Source organism: Anser brachyrhynchus, assembly GCF_964034855.1.
Source record: "Anser brachyrhynchus genome assembly, chromosome: 3".
Classification (NCBI taxonomy): Eukaryota; Metazoa; Chordata; class Aves; order Anseriformes; family Anatidae; genus Anser; species Anser brachyrhynchus.
The window spans coordinates 17,123,255-17,149,705 of record NC_137696.1 but is presented as its reverse complement, the minus strand read 5'-3'; the positions used below and the strand labels follow the sequence as shown (position 1 = coordinate 17,149,705).

At 37.3% G+C, this 26,451-nt stretch overlaps 1 protein-coding gene across 7 annotated transcripts in view; it reads right to left on the bottom strand.

Annotated features, from left to right (window-relative positions):
• MAP4K3 (mitogen-activated protein kinase kinase kinase kinase 3) overlaps positions 1 to 26,451 on the bottom strand; it is an 82,799-nt gene that overhangs the window by 27,559 nt on the left and 28,789 nt on the right. For 3 of the 7 annotated variants that reach the window (XM_080584583.1, XM_080584584.1, XM_080584589.1), the window contains 14 exons: positions 26,231 to 26,303; positions 23,579 to 23,710; positions 23,230 to 23,292; positions 23,065 to 23,146; positions 22,842 to 22,952; positions 17,768 to 17,843; positions 16,736 to 16,794; positions 14,158 to 14,220; positions 7,218 to 7,276; positions 6,054 to 6,092; positions 5,716 to 5,769; positions 2,225 to 2,267; positions 1,225 to 1,387; positions 90 to 199 (listed from right to left, as the gene is read on the bottom strand). In XM_080584583.1, the coding sequence (XP_080440709.1) occupies positions 90 to 199; positions 1,225 to 1,387; positions 2,225 to 2,267; positions 5,716 to 5,769; positions 6,054 to 6,092; positions 7,218 to 7,276; positions 14,158 to 14,220; positions 16,736 to 16,794; positions 17,768 to 17,843; positions 22,842 to 22,952; positions 23,065 to 23,146; positions 23,230 to 23,292; positions 23,579 to 23,710; positions 26,231 to 26,303 (1,127 nt within the window). The remainder of the gene's footprint in view (positions 1 to 89; positions 200 to 1,224; positions 1,388 to 2,224; positions 2,268 to 5,715; positions 5,770 to 6,053; positions 6,093 to 7,217; positions 7,277 to 14,157; positions 14,221 to 16,735; positions 16,795 to 17,767; positions 17,844 to 22,841; positions 22,953 to 23,064; positions 23,147 to 23,229; positions 23,293 to 23,578; positions 23,711 to 26,230; positions 26,304 to 26,451) is intronic. The other 4 variants (XM_080584586.1, XM_080584587.1, XM_080584585.1 and 1 more) reach the window with 3 other exon arrangements.

Below are 26,451 nucleotides of genomic sequence, written 5' to 3'. Positions count from 1 at the left end.
TCTACTCTAAAAGGCATACTTGCTCCTTTCCGTTGCTCATTTAAAGCAGCTGAGACATTAGAATAACATCTAGAAGCTTAAATACCCACCAGTATTTCTTTCTTTTCTTTCCTTGAAAAATTAGTGTCTCTATCTTCATTCTGTTGATGTGGTGATCCCTCTCTTTCACCATTTAATTGTACGGAAGTGAAGCCATTACCTAAAGAAATTCAGATTTAAAAATGTGTTCTTCTACCTTAAACTGAAGAGTAGTCTAGCCTAAGAACAGTTTTGAAGGGCCAAAATTTCTGGATGTGTCATTTCCATTAATGCAAGAACATGGTCCAATACCGTATTTCTAAAGCATACATGTTCCCCACACATGCACACACAACCATCTATAAAGCCACATGCAATCTCAGCCCATGGTGTTTGGTAATTAAGGTAACAAAGCCAGTGTGGACAGAGAAAGGGATGCAGTCGTGGTTAGAAGGAAAAATGTTCTTAAAATATCTAAAGAACAAGTAGCCTGGATATAGCTAACAATTCAATTACTGACTTTTAGTTAGTAGCCTCAAGGCATTCCTCAGCACTAGATACTTGAGTGTTACAGCGAAAGACTTAACACAACAACTGCAGTAATAAAGATATAGCAAGGAAGATCTAGTGAGATATTAAATAAGAGTCAGACAGCAAACTTGCTTAAAACAAGCCAGTCTAGTACAGCACTCAAAGCATTAGACCTTAACAAAAGCATCAAAGGAACAGCCTGAGCAAGCAGCAAATAAGCACTATTACCTGGTATACTGCCTAACCCTGTTCACTACATATAAAAATTGAACTTTGAAAGCAAAACTATATTCTTGACATGTTTACAGATACCAAATTACCATAACAGTTGACACACAGGGCAAGAATCTGAAACTTACACACACAAAAGTTTTTATTACCTGTGACAATCTCGGTATACTACATTACGAGCACGTTGCTTAGAAAAGGAACTATGTCACCACTGACATCAGCAAGGAATCCTGTCAGTGGCTTTACTTGTAAGTACATTTTACCCTCCTAAGAGTTTGTGTGCCTTTTTTTTTTTTTTTTAATTCTAATGCACCTTCAGTTACTCACCCACTACAAAAACACCCACCCACCCAGCATGTTTTAATGTGTGCATAGATGTAGAAATGAAATCACATCAGATTATCTAAGCAATACCTCCTGTACACTTCTTGATGTAACTCTTACCTAAAACGTTAGATTTCTGTGGAGGTAACCGTGGTGGGGGTGGTCTGGGTGGAACCTGAGATGCAGATTTTGCTGGACTCTCGGACGTTGGGCATCTCTTGATTGTCCCTTGATTATCATTTTCAGAAGAGTGAGTTTCTTGGGGGATAAAGATGGATTTAGGCTGAAAAGACATAGTCGTAATAAATACATAATAAAAAAGACTCAAATACATAATAGAAAAAGACTTCTGGTGAGAAAGACATTAAGTATTAGGATCTTGGAATTTTCACAAGTAAATCGATTAAGTAACATGTTTTGCTATGAAGATTTCTTTTTTAAAGAAACACACTAAAAGGAAATGGATAGTAATAAAGAAAAATCTTGTCATGACAAAAAAATCAAATTCAAAATTATATTCAAGTTATGCACTAAACAATTATTGGACATACGGAAATGTCACTGTTCATGACTACTGATAACCAAACCAGACATCTAGGTAGAAACTAGGGAATGTACAATGACACAGCCAGAGATTTATGTAAAGAACCCCAAATAGGGAGTGCAGTCACAAAGGACAACATTGTTTAGACACTGGCTGCACTAAAGCTGCTTGTAAAATCCTTTTCAGTTATACAAAGATAATTAGGGAAGCACAGTGAGTAATCAAACCTGAAGTTTTTGCCTAGCCAACTGATAGCAATCTGACAATTTTTTTTTTCTTTTTTAATTCTTTAATTTAATTCTTTAATTTAATTAATATTTTTTAATTCTAGGCACATCTCTAAAGATCACCACTCGTGTACCATACAGTGCAAGACTTTATGCGCATTTGCTAGGCTGTGAACATATGGGTCAGCCCCCCCCTCCCCCCCCAAGAACACACACTTGACTTAAAACTTGATTCTAGTCCTCAAGTCACGGTTCACCTCAGAGAACCATCAGCATTTCTTCATTTATTTATTTATTTATTTTTAAAGGCTTCCCTTTTATTCTGGGCAACAAAATCCCCCTCACTTACCTTTGGTGGTAAAGGAGGTGGTACTTTAGGTTTCATAGTGGCACTGTAAAGAAAAGAAACACGACAGGTTGCGCTGTCTGGTATAGTTCTTTGAATTTCATATTGCAGTGATTAGGATACAGGATTCTATAAATTCTACCCAAATAACTCCTATACATACACCATTAACTTGTAAACAGCACTATTATATCAAAATAACTGCATTGTACTTGAATACCTTCAAACATGTTTCTTATTGTTGTGTGTACCACGTATACTACCAGAAAACTCAAGCATCACAGATCCTTGAGAGCACAAATGACATGAACTGATTTGTTGGACATGCTTGTGTGGAAAAAAGCAAGGAGATGCAGAGCAGGCCAGATATTTACTCTGTTGAGAGGAAAAAAGTTTGGGATATCAGTAAGCTTTTCTAGAGAGCCATTTGTAAATACCTAAAGCAATGGGGAGTTAAAACTGATGAATACTGTTCCTTGAAAAAAATTACCACAAACTTTTCAGAACAGCCTTACAAATGAAAGTGAAGAAAAAAATGCAATGTACAGCTAACCTACTGTTTCTTTCCCCGCTCCCCTCCTTCTTACACGAGTTTCTTTTTTCACGTTAAGTCTTTTGGGAAATATATATATAACTTAATCATTCAGCAGGTTGGCTCAACAGTACAAGGTAGCATGAAACAAGAAAGCTGAAGCATCAGGAGTATTCTTCTGTTGGTTTTGCATTTTAAAAAATACGCTGTATTTTTCTTAAATCTTAATTTCCTAGAATTTTGATGTTTTTTTTTTACAAACTTTTGCACTGTCCTGTTTCCTAACCTTTTGGAACAGAAAATTATTTCCATTAAATAAATCAGGAACACAGCTGTGAAAACTTGACATTCTTGCACAATATTTTGCCTATTTTTAAATTACGTTCCAAAGTTTCAGGAGAATATCCAAGTAGTAAGATTATCAGTTTGCTTGTTTACAGCTCAACAGCTTGCCTGCTTTGCATTATTCTTCTCAGGAGTTTCCGTTCTAGCATCTTATCACCTGCTTTTATTTTAGAGAAGCTGGAAGAGACTTCTGAGAACAGGCTACCCTGTGACAGGTACTTCAGTCACAATGAAGGTGGCTATCACCTTGAGCAGGGGACCAAGCTCAAATCTTCAGAGTCACAGGTGTCCAAGCTCCACTCTGTTTCTTTCACATCCTTCTCTGCATTTCGGACAGCCACCACAGTGTTACTGGGCAGTCAAACCCAGTTTAAAAAAAAAAGTCAAAGCTTTTGCCAAATATGATAGATGTTTGTACAAAGGACCTTGTGCCCTGGTTTCGACAGCAAAGTGCATGTGCACTTTGATCACACAGGACAGTGCATCAAAATTTTCTGCCTTCTCAACTTGCATAACCAGGAAGTTCAAGCATCACCAGATTAGCTGCATGCAAGAGGAAAAAGAAGTATCAAAGCAACCAAAATCCTTAAATGAAGAGAGAGAATTCTGTACTATTCCCTGCAGTGTGTGTATTCTCTGCTGCTATGAATCATCCAGCTTTGGAGTCATGCAGTGGCATCAGTTTGGAGTGGTGAGGGGACAGCTGCTTCATTGTTTGTGTTCTGGATCTGAGGGAAGAAGCTATCAATGTCACATGTGCTCTTCAACTGCAGCTCCATCTCACAGAATATAAAGCAAAGAAGAGCCCTGAATCTTCAGTGGGCTCCAGAGAAAGCTATGAGAGACTGAGCTGATAACACCGCAGCAGAGCTTTGGGCTCGAACAGATACCAAGAGAAGACAGGCGCATACAGAACCCATCTGAGTCAAGGTTGAGGCATCTGAGGCTTATCGCTGTGCTAACAGGAAAATTTTAGGCCCTCTCAGTAGAAAAAGAATACTGGGGATAAAATGCGAGAAGACACAAAACTCCCAAGACATTTTCGTACCACCAGCTGTGACTGTCTTTAGGGTCAGACAAATCAGAACCTCTCTGGAAGCTATGGGGTGCTTTTTTGGTCCCAGAACATGACTGAAGTAGATGATACTAGCTGCAAACAGAGCAAGAAGGGGGGGGGGGAGGAAACAAAGCAAAAATGAACTTGGACACAGCCGTATACAAGAAACATCTAGAGATTAATACAGATGGAAGAATCAAGCTGAACTGGCTCACAGCAGTGCAGATATCCAGAGTATCTTCGGTGAAGACCAGAGTAGATCTGGCAGTATGGAGCTATAGGGGACCGTTTCATCCTACAGTGAAGGAAGCCTGATTTATCATCAGCAAGGTCTATGCAGTTATGAGCAAAGGAGGCTCTTAGATTGGTCCAAACGCAGGAGAATAGATCAATGAGTGGTGTTATCCCTCTCTTCCCCTTGAAGATAATACTTGGAAGTTTCATATTGTTGACAAACAGTGTAATTGATCGTGTCTTTATACAGCCACTTAATGAAATATGAAGAATTTCTCCAGGAATTAGCAAGGGAAAAATGCCTGCTAAAACTGACTAAAATCATTTTTCTTCTGTAAATGTCACTTGCACCAAACAGCAAACAGACTTGTGTTTTGAGAAGTTGATCATTAATTGATGCAAGTTTACAGTACTGTCACCTAGCTGACATCAGACACTATAAAGATCAGTAGCCTTACCCTTCTTCAAGAGGGCTGTCCCTCACGTTCACTGAGGTGATAGAAGTCCTACCTTTGTTACAAGGGGACAAGAGTAAAATACCTCAAGAAAAGAAATACAAAGATACTTGCTTCTCTGGAAAGGGGTAAATAGTCCAGTGATAGAGAATGCATGTTTTACAGGTTTCTGGTATGAAGCAACAGCTTTCAATTATCCATTAACAGGAAACTAAACAAGGAATCTGTCTCAACGGCATCTTTTTTTTTCTGTCTTTACATCGGATTTATTTAAGAATGTAAATTTCCACATACTTGCTGTGTGTTGGAAATTTTTTCAGTGCTCATCTGTCAAGTGAAAACGCCCCCAAATACTTGTATCAGTTGAATTAAATCTGAGCATAATTACTTTAACCTATGCCTATCAACACTGCCTTAGCAGTCACAAGAAGCTGGTGTTCTCTGTTCCAACATCCTCAAACACCTAAATAAGCATTCTCCTGGCTGAGAATACGGACAAAAACTCAAGTCATCTAGAGAGGATGGTAACACATTTCTTACGTATTTTTTTCTTTACGAGCTTTACATAGTCATCACTTCTAAAAGACATATCCACGACAGGGGTGAGATAATTTACTGTCTCAATAGAAGTACACAGATTTTGTTCAAAAATAGAAAACAAAAAGGCAACTATATCATGTGAGGAACAAGATTTTTCCCCTTAATTTATTACAAGTTTATCAGCACAATAAGCAAAATTTTGGTGATGTAACCTAGGAAAAACATTAAACATGTATGTTGAATTCAGCATTTTATTATTTTTTCTTCTATTCAAGTATCAGGTTTTTTATATATATATATATATATTTTTTTTTTTTACAAGAGGACTTACTGTTTAGCATCATCGTCTGCATCATCATCATCTTCTAAATGTGCCACATGTCCCCTAAGAAAATGAACAAGGTACTATGGCTGAGTGAGTTGTAATAAAATTATTTGGATACTGAAAAAATAAAGAGATTAAAGGGCTACTACCCCTTTTACAGACTATTGTCTTTTAGCTTTTTATCATCATTATTATTCTTTAAAGCACAGCTGTATTCCAGACAACTAGGCCTCTCCCTTATCTTGGCACATACAGGGACAAACAAGAACTAGTTGAGACAGACAGAAGAAATCAATGTGCAAATGACTTTGAAACACACAAGAGGAAAAAAAGAATAGAATTACCGCTGATGCAGTTCTTCTTCAACTGATTTTAAGAGACTCCTTCAGCATTAAATAAGAATAAGAAGACAGTTTAATTGTGGCACACAATCTTAATTATCAAAAGCCAAGGCAAATGCTCCCATGATTCTATCAGCAAATAACGTAAAGCATATTATTTTAGCTAGCTTTCAGAACATGAATCAAACATCTACATACAAACAAACAGCGCTGCATTTTTCCAAGTTACACAGTACACTTCCATTTGCATTTATTAATGTATTGCTATTAAGCACAGTGGCCCTTGTTCCTTGCATTGTAAAACAAGGGCTCTTTTAGCTTGATCAAATTTAAAAGAAAACCACACTAATCAAGAAAATCAGCAGCATTAAAAAAAGCTGAAGTAACATGAGCATTCAACTACTGCTGGAATAGATTCATTGTTTTGTGTCTTTGAAAACACAGACAGAAGAATAACAGGTGAAATGCAGGAATAGGAAACAACAGGATTTCTAAAGATATTGGTATACAGATTTTCCTAATCTATAAAAGATAGTAAAAAACCAGCATGCTTTATGCTTAGATTTCCTGCATTTTTAAAATATGATTTGATTTAGCAATGCAAAGGTAAGCATCCTAATTCTGACATGCATAAATGGAAATTAAGAAACTGGGTGGAAAGGAATGATATCTTTGAAAACTATTTCACATGACTAATACAAGAAAATTATTAAATCTATAAAGTTAAATGTTTTTGAAACAGTTAAATTTTACTTTTCAAAGCCTCTATAATTGAACGCTCCTCATGTCCTATAACACTAGGAAGGGTTTCATATAGGAACTTCAAAGAAGAGCAGTGGTACTCACTAGATGGGGTAAAATTGTGCTCTGTAACATATACCATGCAGAACATTTTGTTAACAAGCAGACCAAGATAACAGCTCTTGAAAGGAGACTCACAGCACCATATAGACAGTACTATCGACATTGCCTCAAATACTGAAAAGTGCTGTAATTCTGTATCAATTACTAATATTGTATAAATAGTGACTTTGGAATCATAACTGATATATGCTTGACATTTTACTACATCCATTTCAATTGATGTGTTTAAAGACACATTTGTGAACTTATATTAAAACAGCCTTGAGTGAATATACATGACAGAAAATGCCATTGCTTACTCACTTATTTGCACCCAAGAAGTAGCCACCCTGAGGACCATGACCATATTCTAGCTGTAGATCCTAAAATACAAGAGAATGAATCTTTAAGATGAACAGGTGAGCAAACACATACCCCACATCAAATTGCTGTTACCCCTCTCTGTAACACCTGAGCTACCGCACAAACTAGTTCCTCTGGCCTCTAACACCACTCTCAAGCCCACCACACCTGAAAATCTCCTCTGCCAGTTTGCTGCACCTCTAATTCCTTTTAAAACTCTGTCATTAGCTTCTTCCTTAGCCTCACAGATCCTTTCCTCAAATAAGTCAGCTGCAGAAAAGGAAATAAAAAAACAAAAAGGACTTTGTGATGGATCAAGCCCCATCAAATTGATCACACTAGTTTTTACAGAAGCTAGCCATCCCTCTTTGGCACATTAAGAGTATTCCTTTCAGATGGGGAGTTCTTCTGGCAGAGAGCCTGAAATGCCTTTAGCACATGGCGATGTTAAAGAAATAAGCAGAGAAGACACTAAAAGGTTTTTTTATAGCTCTGGTTATCCAATATATATTTGAGGGATAACTCTATGTTCTTATGTATATTTTAACAATATCTTTTATATCAAAAAGAAAAATACAGCATTAACAGAACAGGCGGCAAAGTAAAGCACTCAAGCTATCTCAGAGGGCTGGCTACTCAGAAAAAGGAGTGCCAACAGGCCTCAGACACTACTATTCAATGGATGCCGTATGGCATACAAATTTAATTCATTAATGGGAATAAAGAGACCATACTGAGGCACAAACAATTCCGTATCTGCCAGGAGGATACTGCTATAATCAAATGGTATTGGCTTCTTCAGATGGATCACAATCTGAGAAATCTGCACATAAACTTGCTTCCCGAAATACTGTGCGTGTTCACCAGGAGAAATTAGTAGTTTATCACCTAAGTTAGTGACAAGTGAAGCTACACTGCTCCCCCCTAGGCAACATTTTAACGGTCTTGTAATATCTTCTGTAGAACAGGCCTCTTTTGGCTGCAGCCTGTATCAAAACCATGCCATCCTTCAGAAAAGTGCCCAGACAGCCACGCTGCAGGAACGTGGACTAGACAACGACAACTCATGGGGCTGATCTCACAAAGGCTGTTTTTAAGAATCAGGGGAGAAAGGGGGAGATGTCTCCTACATGATTTTCCAGCGCTCCCAGATACCAAAGCACAAGCCACCACAAGCTTTCAGTCCCAGACTGAAGGGCAATCACTTCACACAAAGCTATAAAAGATTGTTTTCTGCTTGGCAAGGAGTTCCAGGTTTTGTTTACTGCACCCTCAACTCTACTCTGTAAAGGTAAGTGGTAGTTTCCACATGGGTGTTTCTACCACAGCTGTCAGTACCATTTGATTGCTTCAATGACCTTTCATATTTTCCCAAGACAAGCGAGATATTGTGGAAACAAACAACACGTAACTGATACGATGTAAAAAGGTAGAGATCAGAGGGTTGTACAAAAATTGCAATGGCAAGCCCGAAGCTGGCATTTCCTGAACCTTGGAGAGACTGACTTGTCAGCCTTAGTATGAGTTTATTACACACCTCTTTCCAGAATTAAAGAAACCCCGAACCACCAACAAACCCTACCCACTCCCATGGAAAAATGAGGTGACAGGAATGAAGGCTCTCAAATGGCCGTGCAGGTGGAAAGCTTGCCTTCCTCCACGGCCATGTCTCAGGCTCCATGAGGTAGCAGGTGGAAGGGGTTAGACCTCAGTCATGGGTATCATTGATGCTTTCTGCTATCCTTATCTTCCTTCTCCACAGTTTCATTCTATTCCTGTACCCCAACAGCTCGCTCAGTGAATCTCCCTCCCCTGTGAAAGGCCATCCTAAGCCCTCTGCAATTTCAGTCTTCGTAATTCCCAGTAGCTGTAACATTACCCAGACAATTTCTTTCTGCTGGTCCTCACCATCAGCTGACACACTCCAGTCCACCAGAGATACACTGATTTAATTCTCCTGACTGTGAGTCAGTAATTATTTCTAAGCAATCTCAAAAAGTTCCACAGCAGCCAAATGTAAGCACAGGTATTTGGGGATTCAGGCCTGCGGCAGAAAATAACAAGACTGGAAACATAACAGATCACTAGACTCACAAACAACGAGGTTAAACAGGCAGTGTGAGTCTGTGTAAGAGGATGCCAGAAAAAGGATCGTTGGAGAAAAATAACCCCAGATCGGTATAATGAAATCTGAGATTTTCGGTTTAAGTGTCAAGTGCTTTGTCTGCGTGTTGCACAATCACATTAATCAAAAGCAGGAAACAGAAATCTTACGCTGGCCAGACATAAAATGCTTGTCCATTTTAATTTACACATCATGCAATGCACGACCATATACACTGAACAGCAACGACAGGAAAATTAATAAGAGAAAATAAGCAAAGAGCCTTCACCTGTCACCAGACCTTACAAGCTTCACTGGATTTCTCTTTATGAAAAATGACATCTGCCAGAATTACTCATGTTTAAATTCTTTAAAAGGACAAAAGCTTATTTTTTATTCAGTTTACCACTGTGCTATTAGCATTTATTTCACTATGATTATAATTAGATATATTTTTCACTCCCTGTCCTTGACTAGCCTGTTACCATTCTTGCAAACTTTAAAAATATTTCTGTTTTCAACCTAAATGTGGGGATGTGGGGTCAAGTAACCCACTGCTAGGGAAACTTGCTCTTTTTCACTCTTGACTATCAGATATATGTTGAGAGCTAGTCAGCTTTTTGAAAGTGCTAGTTTTTGTGCGTTTTTTTCTTTTCTACCATTTCAAATATATCCTGGAATTGTGACTTTATAGACCTTCTAGCTATATATTTAATACACAAACATAGGTAACTACTGCATTTATCATGTAAACCCTCCACAGAGCTATTATACTTTATAAGAACAAAAAGTATAAGTAGATTTTTATTTTTAAAGCCAATTGTAAATATACTTAAACAAAACAGAAATATTATCAGGTACGGATTCCCACTGGGAAGAACAAATTAGCATGAATTACTAAATGATGCAACATCTGGTTTAATAAAGGCTATTACCTCACCCACATCCTTAAAGTGACCCAACAACATTATTAATCTCCATGAATATTTTCATTTAAGATACATACCATGCCAATTAGTTAACTAAAACTCTTTTCAATCAGAGAACATTGACACTAAATGAATCTGAATGACTTAACATTTTCCAAAAGAAGCTCAAGACCTGCAGCCAGTAGGAATGAGAAAACCGTCAATAACTTTGCTGTTAAATCTAAGATGCAACCCCAGATTACTCTGCATTCAAACTCAGGTTACTAAGGACCCATTCCTGAACCAACATAACTGTGTACAAGACAGGCGGCTATTTGCTGACAACAATCACTTTGGAAAAGAGAGAATACAGGGAATAATCACCAGTTCTTCTTGCCATTCTGGGTATAACTAAAGGAAGAAGTCATGTAAAAAGGCCAATTACACCTTTCAAAGAAATCAACGATGCTATAAAACAAATTCCCTGAGAATGATTAAACCTACAGTATCTTCAGCAGTTGAAGATTCAAAAAAAAGGTATCGAATTTTCTCTAGAATTTCATGATGAATTAAGCATTACTGTAAATTCTACAGTCTTCTTTCCTCATCAACAGACTTGTTCTCCAGGGCTGAGATATACAGAAAAATTTATTTGAAGTGTTCAGTCTTTCAAAAAGCAAAACTGTATACAGTTAACCTGCAATTCACAGTTACTTCCCACAGCTTCTAATCCTGAAACTTTTATCTATTATTTTTTTTAGTTCAAGTGACCTTGTTTCTTAAGGCTTTAAATCCACAAACTGCTGGGGAAGTAAATCCAAATTTTGAAGACTACCTATAACCTTTGACTACAAACTTACCAAACAAGAAGGCACATACACATCCCTATTTCTTAGTAAGACAAATGATTAAGCAGTTCCTATCATGCTGCCCCATAAAAGAGAGTGTTTAAGATAAGCTTAATATTGCTTAATGAATATACTATACTTTCAATGCCTTTACTTCATTAAAAATCACATTCTTTAATTTCTGTGAATAGCAGAAATAGCTAATTATATATATTTTTAACCATGAGCAAAAGTAATTCCTCCCTGGTGACTGACTGAGGTTTTCCTGTGCATTACTGCTACGTAGCTATTGTTTCCCTCTTCCTTGTATTTCAGTTCTCTATATGTCTTGTCTATGAGTGTCCACTTGGCACAAACAGCACTATTTCACATCCACGTAAGAGAACATCACCACCCTAATTAACTATGGTAAGGTCTCAATCAAACAGGCACCTCTACACAACATTTTTAAACTGCCTCCTAGCAACGAAATTCAGCATCTCATCTTGATTACTTTTGCTGAGGTAGAAAGTACTGAAAACATACAGTGAAGGAAAAGAAAAAGCAAAAACCAAACACACTTCAAACCCTTATATACTTTTCCCTCTACTTTTACTTATTTTCTTCTAAGGATCACACAATTTCATTAACCAAAGCAGAGCAAAGTACGAAGACCTTCTGAAATCCAGCTAATAGATAACTAACTCTAAAGACATACTACAACTAAGCAGTAATAGGGGCATATGTGGCTTTTAACAAAGTGAAAATCATACATATGCATTTGTAGTGAGGAGAAAAATGACCTAAACAAACCAAAGAATAAGTCTTCTGGGCAAAGTTTATCATCTAGGTCAGTCACTTCTCTTTAACTTACGGTTTTCCTACAAATACATCAATTTCTATGCCACAAATAAATAACTAACACCAAAAAGCTATGCTGAAACACTGCATTCTGAAAATTAACTGTTGCCAAAGACTATTAAAAATTATTAAAACCAGAATGTTTATAAGCAAAAAAAGAAAAAAAAATAGGATCTAATGTATAAATACATCTGGCAAATACAACAGCAAGCACTACATGATAACCACAAATCCCTTACTGAATACTTTGCCAGAGAAATCTAAAGTGAATGCTAAGTTGACAACAACTGAAAACAATTTCAGTGTGAAACTTGACATTTTTACCTCCTCCATCCCCACTTTCTAAAAAAGTAGAATTCAGTACTTTCCACTGAACATTGAATACTCCAGACTAAATTGTATAAAGTCCAATGTATAATCATTTAATTTTTCCTCCAATACAAAGAAAAAAAGCAACTGCAGTGTTATCCATCAGTTATCAAGACCAGGGTGGATGCATCCAAAAACAATTTTTCAGCTATGAAAAAGATTTTCAACACAATATTTCATTGATGATCAGGATAGCCCAAACTAAAATATTTCTATTTGCTCAACATGACTTTTTGATTTGAAACAGGTCAACAGTAAGCTCTATTTTTCCACCAGAACCCATCTGGTGGAAAAATAACCTGGAAGAAGTTGCAGGTTGAGGAAAAGAATATTTTTCCTCAAGATATTACATACCTGAGGCTATTTCTGAACTAATGCTTAAATACAGCAAAAATATTTTAACTGAAAGAAATTTGGCCCTGCTATACCCTCTCATGATTGCAACATTAGTAGTTCATCAATGTCATCATAGTAATCATTTTTGAAAATGTGCAAAACAGCACATCATAGACTCATAGAATGGCTCGGGTTGGAAGGGACCTTAAAGATGACCTAGTTCCACCCCCCCCCCCCGGCCCCGCCACAGGCAGGGATGCCACCCACTAGACCAGGTTGCCCAGGGCCTCATGCAACAGAAGGATGGTCCACTTGGGAGACGTGTTCTCATCTCCCCTTTAGACCCACAGATTTTAAGCGAATGGGATATGTGACAATGCCAAACGAGATCTGAAGAAAAAACATCAAAAAAGCAGTAACTGAAAAACAAAACAAGGCAAAACAAAAATAAAAGCAAGAAAAACCCATCCCCAAAACCAGAGCAATTGCACCGGATGAGTTGTTCCCACCACATATAGAGAAATCTAAGCTACTAATCTCAAAACAATTTGTGAAACATTTTTTCTACCAAGGAATTCCACATGAAGTTCCTTCCAAAAATGAGTCAAAGCTCTCAGTAATTACAGTACGGAAAGATTCAAGATGCACCAAGCCAACTGATGCCAAAAACAACAACAAATCACAAACAAAAAACATCCCCAAACACCTCAGTTTTCCATTTCCCCCCCCAAGTATACTTATACTAAAAAGCTCACAAATCAAAGAAATCCACTAAAACAATTTTCATTTGCTACAGAAAGTTTCTTCAGTTTTTCCACCATTTAAGAAGATGTCAAAGAGTCAGAAGCGTTACTTTCCTAACTACGTTGTGCCTAAAGACTAAAGAAATAAGAAGACTTGCTTTCTACAGTAATTTCCACACTGCAGTGCTAACAACTGAATTCTTTAGCAGTGTGGTAACAGAAAATTTGGATAATATATCAGAGTATACATGGTGCCAAATGCCATTGAAAACGCTTACGACCCTACCTTCTGTTATTTTTATTAAGTTTATATTCATTCTGTAATATAACTACTATCTGGAGAATTTGGATATTTAAATTTATATAATTTTATAGTCTTTCATGGCACTATTTAAAGGAACTACCAAACAAAAATACTAAGAGGATGTATCTTCTTTTTTAATCACCCTCCATAAAATTAACACGTTATGCATTGTAAAGCAGTTAAATAAGTTTGAATGAACGTGTAATACTGATCCCCTCCTACAGAAGTGATTCAACGAAACATGAATATGGGTTAAACACTTTCAGTACTGCACACTGGAAGAATTCCGTCCTACATTACAGAAACATACATATAGAATAATCCTTGCACCAAATGGCTTTTACACAGATGAAAACACCACTACAACAACAGGACAAAACATGAGCTTTGGAAAAGGAAAACAAAGACAAAACCAACACTGACAAAGAAAGGCATAAGATGAAAAATACCAGGTTAGATCTTGCAGTGTAGTATATATCCTCTGAATTGTCCAAAAAATCGCTACTGTCAGGCTGTTCATTAGATAGAGATCAAGAAACTCAAGTTATTTACATTGTGACTGAAAGCCAGGTATAGATAAAGGGAAATTTTCTCGCTAAAAAGGAAAAAAGAGTTGTTAGTTGAAGCTCAAACCATGTTAAAACAGTTCAGGCGGGAGGGAGGAACACAGCTAAGGGTATTGTCACATCACCAAATACTACTGAATCATACCAAAATAATGACTTATTGTTCATCACCTGAGCTGTGGTAATGGGTGACAAGCTGCCTCAGTAAGAGGCATGTATGTACCACCTTAAAATATAAGGGCATCACCAACAATAACTCATCATTCAGCAGTGGTCCAGACCTTTGGCTTGTGCGCTCATACCCTTAAGTAAATTAGCATGAAGTTTAAACATGCTTTAGCGAGACAAAAGCAAAAGGGTCGGAAGAACTGCTTTAATGAAAATAGATTCACATTATTGTTGTTGGAAAAAGAGAGAGCATCTCTTGCTCCTGTTTCCATTTAAAAGTCTCTCTCCAGTCCCCCCCCAGAGGGTGTAGATTATTACAAGTTTCTCCTTTAGCCTACTTTGTACTAAGGCTCTTTGCTAGAGCATCCATTCCTTGAAAATGCCAATTGCAATTGTCCGTTTGTTCCATGGTTGGTTTCTAACAACAAAATGCATTTTTTTCTTTTGTCTCTAGACCCAGCATCATCACTTGGAAAATAACAGTTATGCTTCTCTCTTGGCTAACAGCAGTTGTAAGAATTATAACAACTCTTCTAATTCAGTCTACAGTGGCAATACATTACAAAAACAGCTACCGTAGATGCAAATAATTTCATGTAAGCAGTTAGGTAACTGCAGTTACCTGTAGGTAGCCTACAAGAACTATCTATCTTGCTTGGTTTTTTAGGTACGTCACAGTAATCCTGCGACAGACAAACTGATGATTGTTTCATTCTTTCCCATTCATGCTCACACTGAAAACAAACTCAAATAATTAGACCAGCACCACAGAAAAAAAAATCCTGCCAGGTAATCAGAAAGAATATATTAATCTTTTTAAGGTGAAAATTATGTAAGATGTCCTAAAATAAAGGATTTTTATATCTTGAAAGGACAAATCATGTCTGTATGCTTCATTCTGTTATGGGCACTGGGGCAGTTAATTTCTTTATTGAGAAAAATCCGTGAAAGCAGTTATAGATCTTTACAGAGAAATAAGGCAAGTTCTTTGGACAGGTTTGAAATATGTAAACGCTCACAGGAATACATAATACTAAAATATTTCCTTATCAGTAGAATTAATCTGGATAGTTCAAGTCCCTTCTTGTAGGGGAAAGGGCTTCTAAGATTCTGAAGTGCAAAGGTCCTGATTGCTAACACATGCTGTGGGAAAAGGCCCACTTTCTCTTTTCCAAGCATACCTGCCAAAAAAAGTACTCTCAGAAGTCATGCTTTAACCCCCTGCAGAAAATCTCTCTCTGCTACTTAGCAATTCAGGTTCCTATGGTACAATGAAAATACCTCCCTGCCCCAGTGAAGCTGTCCAGCTCACTAGTTGGTTTGTACAGTGACTGACTGATAAAATAAAAGTGAAAAGAAGTATTTTAAAACTTCAGCTTCTCCATTCACATATTTTTGCAATTATGATTCTATATATAAAATAAAATTATTAAAAAGCATCATACTTTGAATTATATGATGCCACCAATTTTCTTAACAATCCAGACAATGCAGCACAGAAACAAAGTCCTGATAACTTGGAATTAGTTCAAAAATGATTCTGAGGTAACTGGTGAGTTGACGGTAGAAACGCTGACCTTCCCAGGAACAGGAAGAAACTGCCCAAGTGCACAAATGTGAATAGCAACAGCCTCCGTCTCAGAAGTTACTGCAGTGGCATGTGAGAGACAGCACAGACACCTTTTCCCCCACTGCCTGAGTTCTCGTAGCCCTTGTACTGATGGACCCATAGGAGGAAAATATCAGCACTGTATCGTACACAATACACCAGCTTCCAGACTCACTGTGGCTCAGGTGTGATTCAGGGCTACAAAAAGTTTGTTTGCATGGGAAAACAAACCTCCCCCAAAAATCCATTTTCAAACGCATCATGCTTCTTCCCAGGCTCTCAATTTTATGATTATTTCCAATAGCAATCATTATCAATATGAGCATGAGGGAGAGAAGCATCTGAGTACACACAGAGCAACTCTACAATTAAAACTGTAACTGTAAGCAAAGGGAATGATATATTTGGCAGTGAGGTATAAAGGATAGAGGAAACCCACAATACAAAGAGCTGTCGCTTAGCACATACATCACACCTGGTAAAGCCCACAAAGAAGGGGGTCTTGATGCGTACAGTCTAATGACACCAAATAATTCAGGACCAATATGTTCCCCCTTGTTGGAAGAATGACTACTAACTTTAGTAGTGCTAAGGAAATATGCTATGCATCTTATATTTCCCCTCCTCCACTGATATTTGCAGGGAATAACGTATTGTGCATTGCATGCGCTGCTTGTTACTCACAAATTCATGATGTGGCTCTGTTTCTTTCCTCAAGGGTGGATCAAATTTTACTTGACCAACTGAAGAGGAGAAAAGGAAAACAACAACTTAAGTTAGGCAGCAATTAGACAAAACTTTCCTCCAAAGGTTAACACAAGAAATAAATTCAGTTTAATGAGTGTATTCTATGCCCACTGATGGAAACTTTTGACACATGCTAGTATTCTGTCGCAGAAGGCAGCACAATCATCATTTACCCTACCTACTCACTCTACAATCCAGAAAAGGATTCAGTGAATAGGTCATGGAAGTGCCCTCTTTAAAGGTCTAGCACAGCTGTAGTTTATACAAAAAACATCTATAACGTGAATTCACCCTTGGATCTGTTCTTCTGGGAGACTCATTAGCACTAAAGAGCCTTGAATGCAGTTTGGAGAAAACTAATCACACCTTCTCAGAGCTCTTTGGCAGGTACTCTAAGACACCTCCCCTCTATTTTAGTTAAAGAAAACTAAAGCTGCAAGTAATGCTCTGATTTAATTCAAGCAAAGGAATGACTAAAACTTGGGGATTTGGGGGTGGAGTCTGCTTTTAACGGCTGGTGATCAACCTTCTCTTTTCCCAATTTTTATGTATATGTTTCAATTCAAAAGCAAACATGACAAATATACTAAATTAAGGAAGAAAAAGCTTTCCTTGCCATTCTGGTACCCAGCGCAATCTGGCATCACTCTGAATATCCTTGCCAGAGTGAGATATGGGGCTATACCACCCAGCTATCAAAAGATCTCAGGCTGTGCACTGCTCAATTAATATGAAGCAAAAGTAAGATTTACTGAAGTGCTGACAAAGTGTGCATTCAAGTATTTTAAACAAATATTTATTCTGCTTCCAGAACCTGTACCTGTAGGTGAAACAGCATAAGCTTTTATTTTGCTGCATACCAATAAAAATGTTTCTGTGTGTCAAATACCCAGAATACCAGTTGAAATCATAAGAGAATATTAATGATTAATTTAAGAACATTTAATATTATCATCTACACATGCTTACAGTTTATTTCAGAGCGTGTCTTCTCTTCTCTCACATTTCTACTTGTTGAATGAATTCTATGAGGCACTACAAGAGGCTGGAAGAAAAAAACAATACTTCAATATCCAAGTATACTCATTTAAAAGGCAGTATTGTGCATTTTTTTTGCATATTTCTTTAGCATACTATCAAAAAGAAATCAAGCAGAAGCTAAAAATAAAGATGTCCTTTTTTGTACATTAAAGTTAGAAATATTTATTTAAAGTTAGAATTATTTAGTTACAATGTCTCCACATTACTCTGAGAATGTCATGAAGTTCAGTATAAGGGTTTTTAAACTCTGGATTTGAGCAAATGACGATAATGCTGGCCATGATTCACTTTTGCTCGTGTAACATTTCCTTCCTGTGCCTTTCAGTTTAATAGTATTGACAGTTTCCAAAGTAAGCTGCAATACTAACTCAGTCTTACCAGCAGATTTTCCTTTGTTTAGACAACCATATTTTCCCAGTTTTTAATCTAAACCAATTCCTAAAATGTCACCAGTTAGTTTCTTTCAATAGATGACAAGTTAGCCTGAGTTTTTCAGAGCTGAACAGAAGAGATAGTATCCCTGGTACCACGTAGCAAGTTCCTTGTGTTGTATGGCAAGAGCGATGCCATCATTTCTAGAAGTTCACCTTCATACTTATGGGCCATCTCTATTTTTCTCTGGATTTCCATTTACTTCTATACCAGATGAAGCATCATGAACTTCAAGACATAGCTTTCTTTTCCTTGACCCTGTTGGATTTTTGCTTTTCCTTCACATCTACTACAGCAAGTTTTCTAAGAAACCATAACACAAGGTTTCTTACCAAGAATACAAGACCAACTGACTGATGTGTACAATGAGGCCCCAAACTCAGCAACAGAAATCCTAATTGTGTTTTCAGTATGTCCCGTTATGAAATCTTACTCTCAAGAAAAAAACTCCCAAACTTTCTCCCAAGTAATCTGTGAAAATTGTATGTTTGCTATGTTTCTGTTGAATATATGCCAGCAAAACAATTTTTAATGAAGGCAACATGACATTGTAGTGTCAGAAATTTGACATGCTTGTAAGTTAAGTTTGCTTTTACAAATACTCATCATAATCTTCACCCGGCAACTTTTGACTATGAAGCGATGACCATTAGAGAAATTCAACTGGTATAATACCACAAGAAGTCACAAACGCTCTGCAACTCTGTTTACTGTTTAATCCTCAACTATTATCTGAAAGCTTTATTCCCGTCGTCTTTGCATCACACACAACTGCCTTGTTTTATATTATAAGCCAAACATACGTACAGAGTGCTTCACCTCACTTCTATGTTTGCTTTGGTCGTTTTTTTTTTAAACTGGATAGGCTTCAAGACTGTGGGTGCACGAGAGAAAATGCAACTCACAGTCAGGCTTGCATTTTTGGAGCTTGTGACAATCCTCCTCTTCTATAGTTCTGGTCTGTCTATTTTGCATTCTTCTGAGCTTTAAAACATTTGCAGTTCAATGTTCAACCTTTTTTTCCACTTGAATATTTCAAACACTAAGCACTGAAAGGTTGCTTACGTCTAGTCCTTGGTTGAGAGGCACTGCCCACCTGCACAGGGTAAATGCACATTCGTGATGCCAGCATCAGGAACCAGGTTTAGAGCGGGAAGAAAGCATTTTTGCCCTCGCAGCATTATTTTGTAAGTTCCCTGTATCCTGCCACAGATGTTCACAGATATTCACACTGTACTACGTGCAGAACCCGCCCTCACACTTCCTTTTCCTCGGCTAACAGAATTACTGGAAGTAGTCAAATCCTCATCACTCTGTCATGAGGACAGAGTCTGCAATTCACCTTGAAAGACCTATGCTGACAACTAAACAACAGAAGCAGCTGACACCCAAATTGTGCCCGAGGACAAAGAAATGTAGGTTAACTTCCCAACACAAAATGCCATTTGGGCACAACGTTAAGCATGGTACAGATCTCACAAACAATCTCATCTCCAAAACAGAGAGGGTGCTAAGACTCAAACGTAATAAATAGGATTATAGGGAACAGGCAGTTGCCAGCAGCTACAATACCTTATTCATAAGGGAGTCCCAAATGGAAATTGTCTTGGAATCAGAAACCCACTGAGGTACTACTCCATTAGTTGGAGTAAGGAAAACATCAAAAATGCCACAATTACAGATATTGCTGCCAAACAAATACTGACTGTATCCACGGGAGACCTTCCTGATTACATCCAAACAACCTGATTGCATTTCCCCCCACACACTGTTTCATCTTTAAGACAACGCTCCATACTATCCTACCCAAAAAGTAACAAATAGTATTCCCATAAAAGCACCATGGGCCAGGTGAAGAGCTAACATGAGTGGGCAGCAGACCTGCTAACACCACTGCTAGCTAGAAAAGCTCCTGCAACTCCAAAAGCCAACAAAAAACTAAGTGACCAACTACCACACACGCAAAAAAAAAAAAAAACAGGGTGCAGGTCTAATGTTCAGGATTCTCCCCAGGGTTGTTTGTACCATTCTACGTTGCTTCTTTCAGTTTTTGGTGGATGCATTCGGGTGACTGCTACTAGTAAAGGAGTGGTCATTCCCGAAGTTCAGATGAACATCTCCAGCCAGCCTGTGAGCAGACAGGTCTTGGAGCATGTTCAACCACGTATATGAGGAACATGGACGTTTCTCATCTTCGACACACGAGAATGACTGCAGTGTCAACCACAACTTTTATCTGTGATAGGATATCTGAAATACAAAACTTGCTCAAGATGCATCAGATAATTTATCATCTGCTTTATTCGCAGAGGCAGATTTCTACACTCGTTTATTTTGTAAGGAAACATTTTCCCAAGTGTCCCTATCAATCTCATTTTGCAGGCAGATTAAAAGCAGTGATGGAAAGTTATCTGGTAACAAGGTTTGGGCAGACATGAGAAGTGACATCTAAGTTGCCTATCTGATGAAGATGATCCAACACCACAGGTAATGGTATTTGAAGCCCACTGAACAGACCAAAGCCATGTGATGAACGCAGAGAACTGGATTATGTCTAGCTGTGAAGTCCATGAACACAGCAAAAACCCCACATAAACCACGTAAGGTGAACAACAAATGAACTTGCATCCAGAAGAACAAACTGAAAAGACATTCAAGACAAGTTGCTCATCCCCTCGATACCGTCAACCCATACAGCTCCTTTATAAATGATGAAAATATGCGTTTTTCTCTGATCACTGTTGTGAGACAGTTTTTATTGTATTTTCTCCCCAGACAAGGCATAACTTTTTCCTGATACCAGGTTTTATTACGGGATAACTGACAAGTGATATACATTGGACAACTGAAGAGACTTCTTAAAGGTAAACCAGAATGGACATAAGAACGATTACTATTTTGAAAGCCACAGATAACTGTCACTAAAACGTGTGCTGAAGTGACTCCATACAGAAAGAGAAGAGAGGTTCTCCAGCCGAGTGGCCCAAAATAAAGACATATTCTTACTGGAAAATATGTAGAAGTGACACGGGGAAATGGCACATCAATGATTCAGTACAATTTCCAGGAAAGCTACTCAGTGCAAGCTAGTCTGACCCAAACTCTTACCTAACATAAGGCACACTGAAAACAGCTATCTTACTTCTTATGACAGTTTATGAAAACCTTATTTTTCTGGTTTCTACAGAAATACTGCTTAAGGGAGGCCTCAGAGTTGTCTACCATCACTGAACAGACAGTAAGGTAAAGAACACCACCTGATCCTCACAGGTTATGTTAAAGAGCAGAACTGAGTTCTTCGGTGCTGTCTCCTGATGGAGACATAAAGGATCAGAAACTCTTCTCTTGGGAAAGTCAAACACATTAAGGGTTTTCTTGCATGTTTAACTTAATTAAATTAAATATAATTTAGTTAGATTTATTTTACACAGCTTGGCTACTTGGAATTGCTTTTAAGAGTATTGACTATTCAATCTTTATGCCTTCCCCTCCTTCCCCACTTGAAGATTGCACTGCACAATAAAAACCAAATTTTACTTTCGCTTCTTTCCAGTTATTTATTTCAACTTTTAAGGAAAAAAGAAGCAGATTCAGTGCATGTCAACTTGTCTTTGATTCTACAGAAAGTACAAAACCTCATTTAACTTTCAAAATCTGAAAGCGGGTATCTTGAAGTAGATGCTTTTTTAAGCCTATTTTCATTTGAAGACATTTTCAGACTAGTTTATCCCTATTTAAAAAAAAAAACAAACACACACACACAATACACACAAAGCACAATTATGCAATAAATGAGTCAATTTGTGCCAAAAGGATTTCTCTTCCCCATAAGAGGTAATTAAATAATGAACTGTAAACATCTTGGAAGTCTTCACTAAGATACAATTAAATATGATAGGATGCAATAACAAAATAAGTCTTCTCTTAAGAATCAATTCAGTCCTGTTCTGTTTATCACCTTACATAAGCATGATATTTTTAACCTGCTGTTAAAAGTAGAAAATCAGAGACTTTGCATTTGATAAAATCACGAGGGAAATCAAGTCTCATATTCTAAGATAGAAAATAAAATCTGCAAGAAACACAGCAAAACAGCTGACAAAAACAACTACAGAATCATTATCTTCTAAGTAAGAAAGTTGCTGAGACAGTAGATTAAAAGCAAAGAAACAAGTTATATATGGATATAGAGTGATTTTATGAATGCGTTCTTTGCAGATACAGATATTTTCACGAAGAAACAGAAAGTAGGGTCCATGACAGAATGCAGGACTGGAGGAGTCCACATGTACTTTAGCACCACAAAATGCGGAAGGACAACAAATAAAACTAAAATGTTTAAATCTCTTTAATCTTTTCTCCCTCAAATACAATGAATTTTGGTAAGTGTCTGATAAGTGTCAGAAGTCTACACATGCAACAAGAGAATAAACTGAAGTGAACGGAACCCTGCAGACCATTCTGAGATCACATTTCTGCGGCTCAACAAATAATAATTAAGTATCTAATCATTTAGTTCTGTTGGCAAACAAAAACTCAAGCTGATTCTATGGTTAAAACGTATTCTTACCTCAGGATCGTCATCATCAAAGTCATGGTAAGTGGAATGATCAGGATTATTCATTTTATCCAAAAGTTCAATAGCAAGACTTCGATTTAGTGGCTGAGTAACAAAAGGATGCTGAAAGACAGAAGGAAAAAAGGCATTAAAATACCAATCAGTCATAATAAACACATTTTAGTTTTACACCTTCAAAAACAAAACAAATCAAAAAAACACACACAAATTATACCTGTAGTAACTTTTCAGCTGTAGGCCTTTTCTTAGGATTTTTTGTAAGTGCCATTTTCACAAAGTGATGGAAACTATTGGACCTGTAAAATGAAATGGTAAACATTAGAATTAATTGTTCAGCAAAATACATGACCGTTATCTACTGAAATGTTCAAGTGCTTACCATTTCATTTTGTCCTTTAATTTAGGAGGCTGGAAGTTGCTTTTCGTCATTAGAAAAAGTGCTCTGAAAAAACAATATTTAGGTGGTTTGCATTGCGAGATGGATACATGCACGCACACACGAGACAGATTAGTAAATACATGATTTTGTTGGCAGTAAGAAGTCCATCAGTTTAAGAGACGCTACCAGGACAATACCACATATTTATGCACCAGAAAGAGTTCTTACGATTGCTACAACCCAACATGCTTGCAGTAGCCCCAAACACCACAAGCACACACAGCCAGCTAATCTAAACAGATTATTTATAAAGCTGTGTTTATACACCAAGCTTTAACCCCTTGCTAACCTCATTGGATGTAGGTCAAACATTGGAGGCTGAAGTTCAGCAAGCTCTATAGCAGTTATTCCAACTGCCCACAGATCACAGAGTTGGTTATAGCCACCTTTTCTTTCCACTGCAGCAACTTCTGGTGCCATCCTAAATGACGAAAGATGTCTTGTTTTAGATACACTTTTCATCACAAATCAAACATTCTTCTGTATGCAGCAGCACGTTTTTCATTTCCCCATAGCTCTCAATTAATACACAGCATATATATTTATATTTTTCTGTGTATATATACACACACGTGCATACGTGTACGTGTAAAAAGGTACTTCATATATACATTTCTTGATTTTGAACTTCTAAATTTCAACCTGAAGTCCACAAAACTGTGTCAAGTTTTTCCCTAGTTCCTTTTTTTCCAAATGAATAAACACCGTGGTACTTGTTTATTCATCTGAAAGTAGTGGCAAACAATTCCCACGTTAGGATCCCTCCTTCACTGTAGCAAGGATGCAGTTTTCCTCTATTACCTACCAGGAAGGAAGTGGATGAAAACAATCTTGTGCAGGAGCACAGGGAACTACCTACCAGTGGACAACCAAACCAGAATAAAATCCAAACAACACCCAAATACACATATAAGCCCAAGAAAGTAATCACATGACTTTGAAGAGAAAAACTCTAACTAGAAATGCAACAAAAAAGACAAATTTTCTTTTCTCCTAAAAGCATAAGGCCTGAAGACTTATTGTCAGTTCTGCAGAGTACTTCTTGTTTGGAAAACCTGCTTCACTGTTATGTCAAGGACCCCATTTAAGTCTACAAAGTAGCTTCGGATCTTCAGGGGGAAAAATGTTTACAAACATAAACACAAATAGGGATACCTAAATAAAATAATTCTCTAGAAATTGTGGCATGCTTTGGATTGCCAAAGTAAACCATGGATCTGATTGTCTGATATAGTCATATCAGATGTCAGAAGTGCTGAAGTTTTTAAGCTTTGAACTTAGTTAGCCCAGATCACCTGAAAAGGACCACTGCAATAGGAAATGCAGCACAATATAGGTAAGACTGAAGAACATCACTTAATGAGTGCTACATTAAAGCAGCAGACAGCATTACTTAAGAGACATTTCAAATGATGTATTATTTAAAACACATATTTCTAACTGCATATTTGAAGATAACATCAGATTTTTGTGTTATGATTTATTTCACGGTTGGTGTAAACTACATCTACATAAACTTCCATTAGAATTCATTAAAAAAATAATCAAAAAGGAAGATACTAAGGGAGGAAGGAGTTATTGGTGTAGAGGGGAAATATGTTAACTTTACAAAGATGTGGAGGATAAGGAACACAAGGGTAAATAGTGGGACTTCTAGAACTGAAGCTACTGCACAATAGTTTTGCCTTTCATTTCTCTCCCATCCCACCATGGTGCCCTTCCCTGCCCATACCTCTAACGATTGCTCAAATCTTCACACTGCTTACAGCTAAATTTTCTTCTCCACAGCCTCAAGCTTTGCTTCCTCGCTTCTACTCCCCAGATCTGAGATGACTTTCAAAGAAAACCTGATGCTTTTTGTCAGTATATAACCCATGTAATGCTTTCATAATTATTGTTTAAGGTTATGGCGTGTCATTTGAGAAGCACGGCCCAGTTTGGAAGTTACATAGCGATACAGGTCAGGACTGAAGTCACCCCAGACATCTCAGTCAGGAAACAGAGTGACAGTCCAATTACACAATCATGACCGATGGGTGTTTGCGCTGCTCAGGAAGGGAAGCGAATCTGTGCCTTGGCGTGACTTACACTACAGAAAAATGCTAAAAATGCTGTGCTTGAGTCTATTTCAAGACTGCATATTTGAATGTAGCTTTTTTTTTTTACATACATTTTTCTCATAAATACTATGCTGTCACACAATAGAACTTGCAGTATCTGTCTAGGAAATGTACAAAAGTGCTATCTTACAGTGAAGAACGTGCATCATTTACTTCAAGGCAAAAAGGGAACCACGTCCAGTACAAAGAGAGAGAAAAAAAAGGAAAAACCTGAACTTCAGAAAAGATAAATTATGCAAACTAGTTTACTGAGGAAAGAATAAGATATAGTACAGACTGAACTCAAACTTCAGGTTTTTTTCTATCATTTTTTGTTGTGGTGGTGTTTTTTTTTGCCTTATATGCCTAAAAATAAACAAACAGAAGTCTTAGAGAAAACATTTCACAAGTGGCAAAAGAATCTGCAGAGATAAACAAATGAAACTCATTACCAGCTGAAGAGTTGCAGAAAAAACAGGTCTGGCATAAAAGGGAAGTAACCCAAGACACCAAAATGGATATTGGGGAAGAAAAAAATTTAAGATCAGAGTTAAAAACAAGCAAGACTGCAGACAGATTTAAAATCAGACTAAACTGAGATACACTGGACAATAGTAATAGCAGAACACAGACAATATTTAAGTTTTTCAAGGTATTTGAACGTTTCTTCTGATGCTCAGCTAATTCAGGACGTAGCACAAAAACAGACATGATCCCATGAAAACTGGACAGCCTTTACTGATTAGTCTACTCAGAAAGACATAGCACGCTTTTAACACAAGATTTTCAATAGTATTATGTTCATTACTATTATATCAATGAACAATTAAAAACATAGTTACCAATATGGGGTGCCAATAAATGATTTCCTTTTGGCAATTGTAGCTGTTATCTGTGCAGATACTCCAAAATCAGCTATATAAAAAAAAATAATGAAGAGTTAATAACTGATCTGATGCAATTCACTGTTTATGACCATGACAGTTTGGTTTCTTCACTTTTAAGAGTTTGCTACACATACTGGAAATATTTAACAAAAAATAAGTAACAAAAGCAAATAATG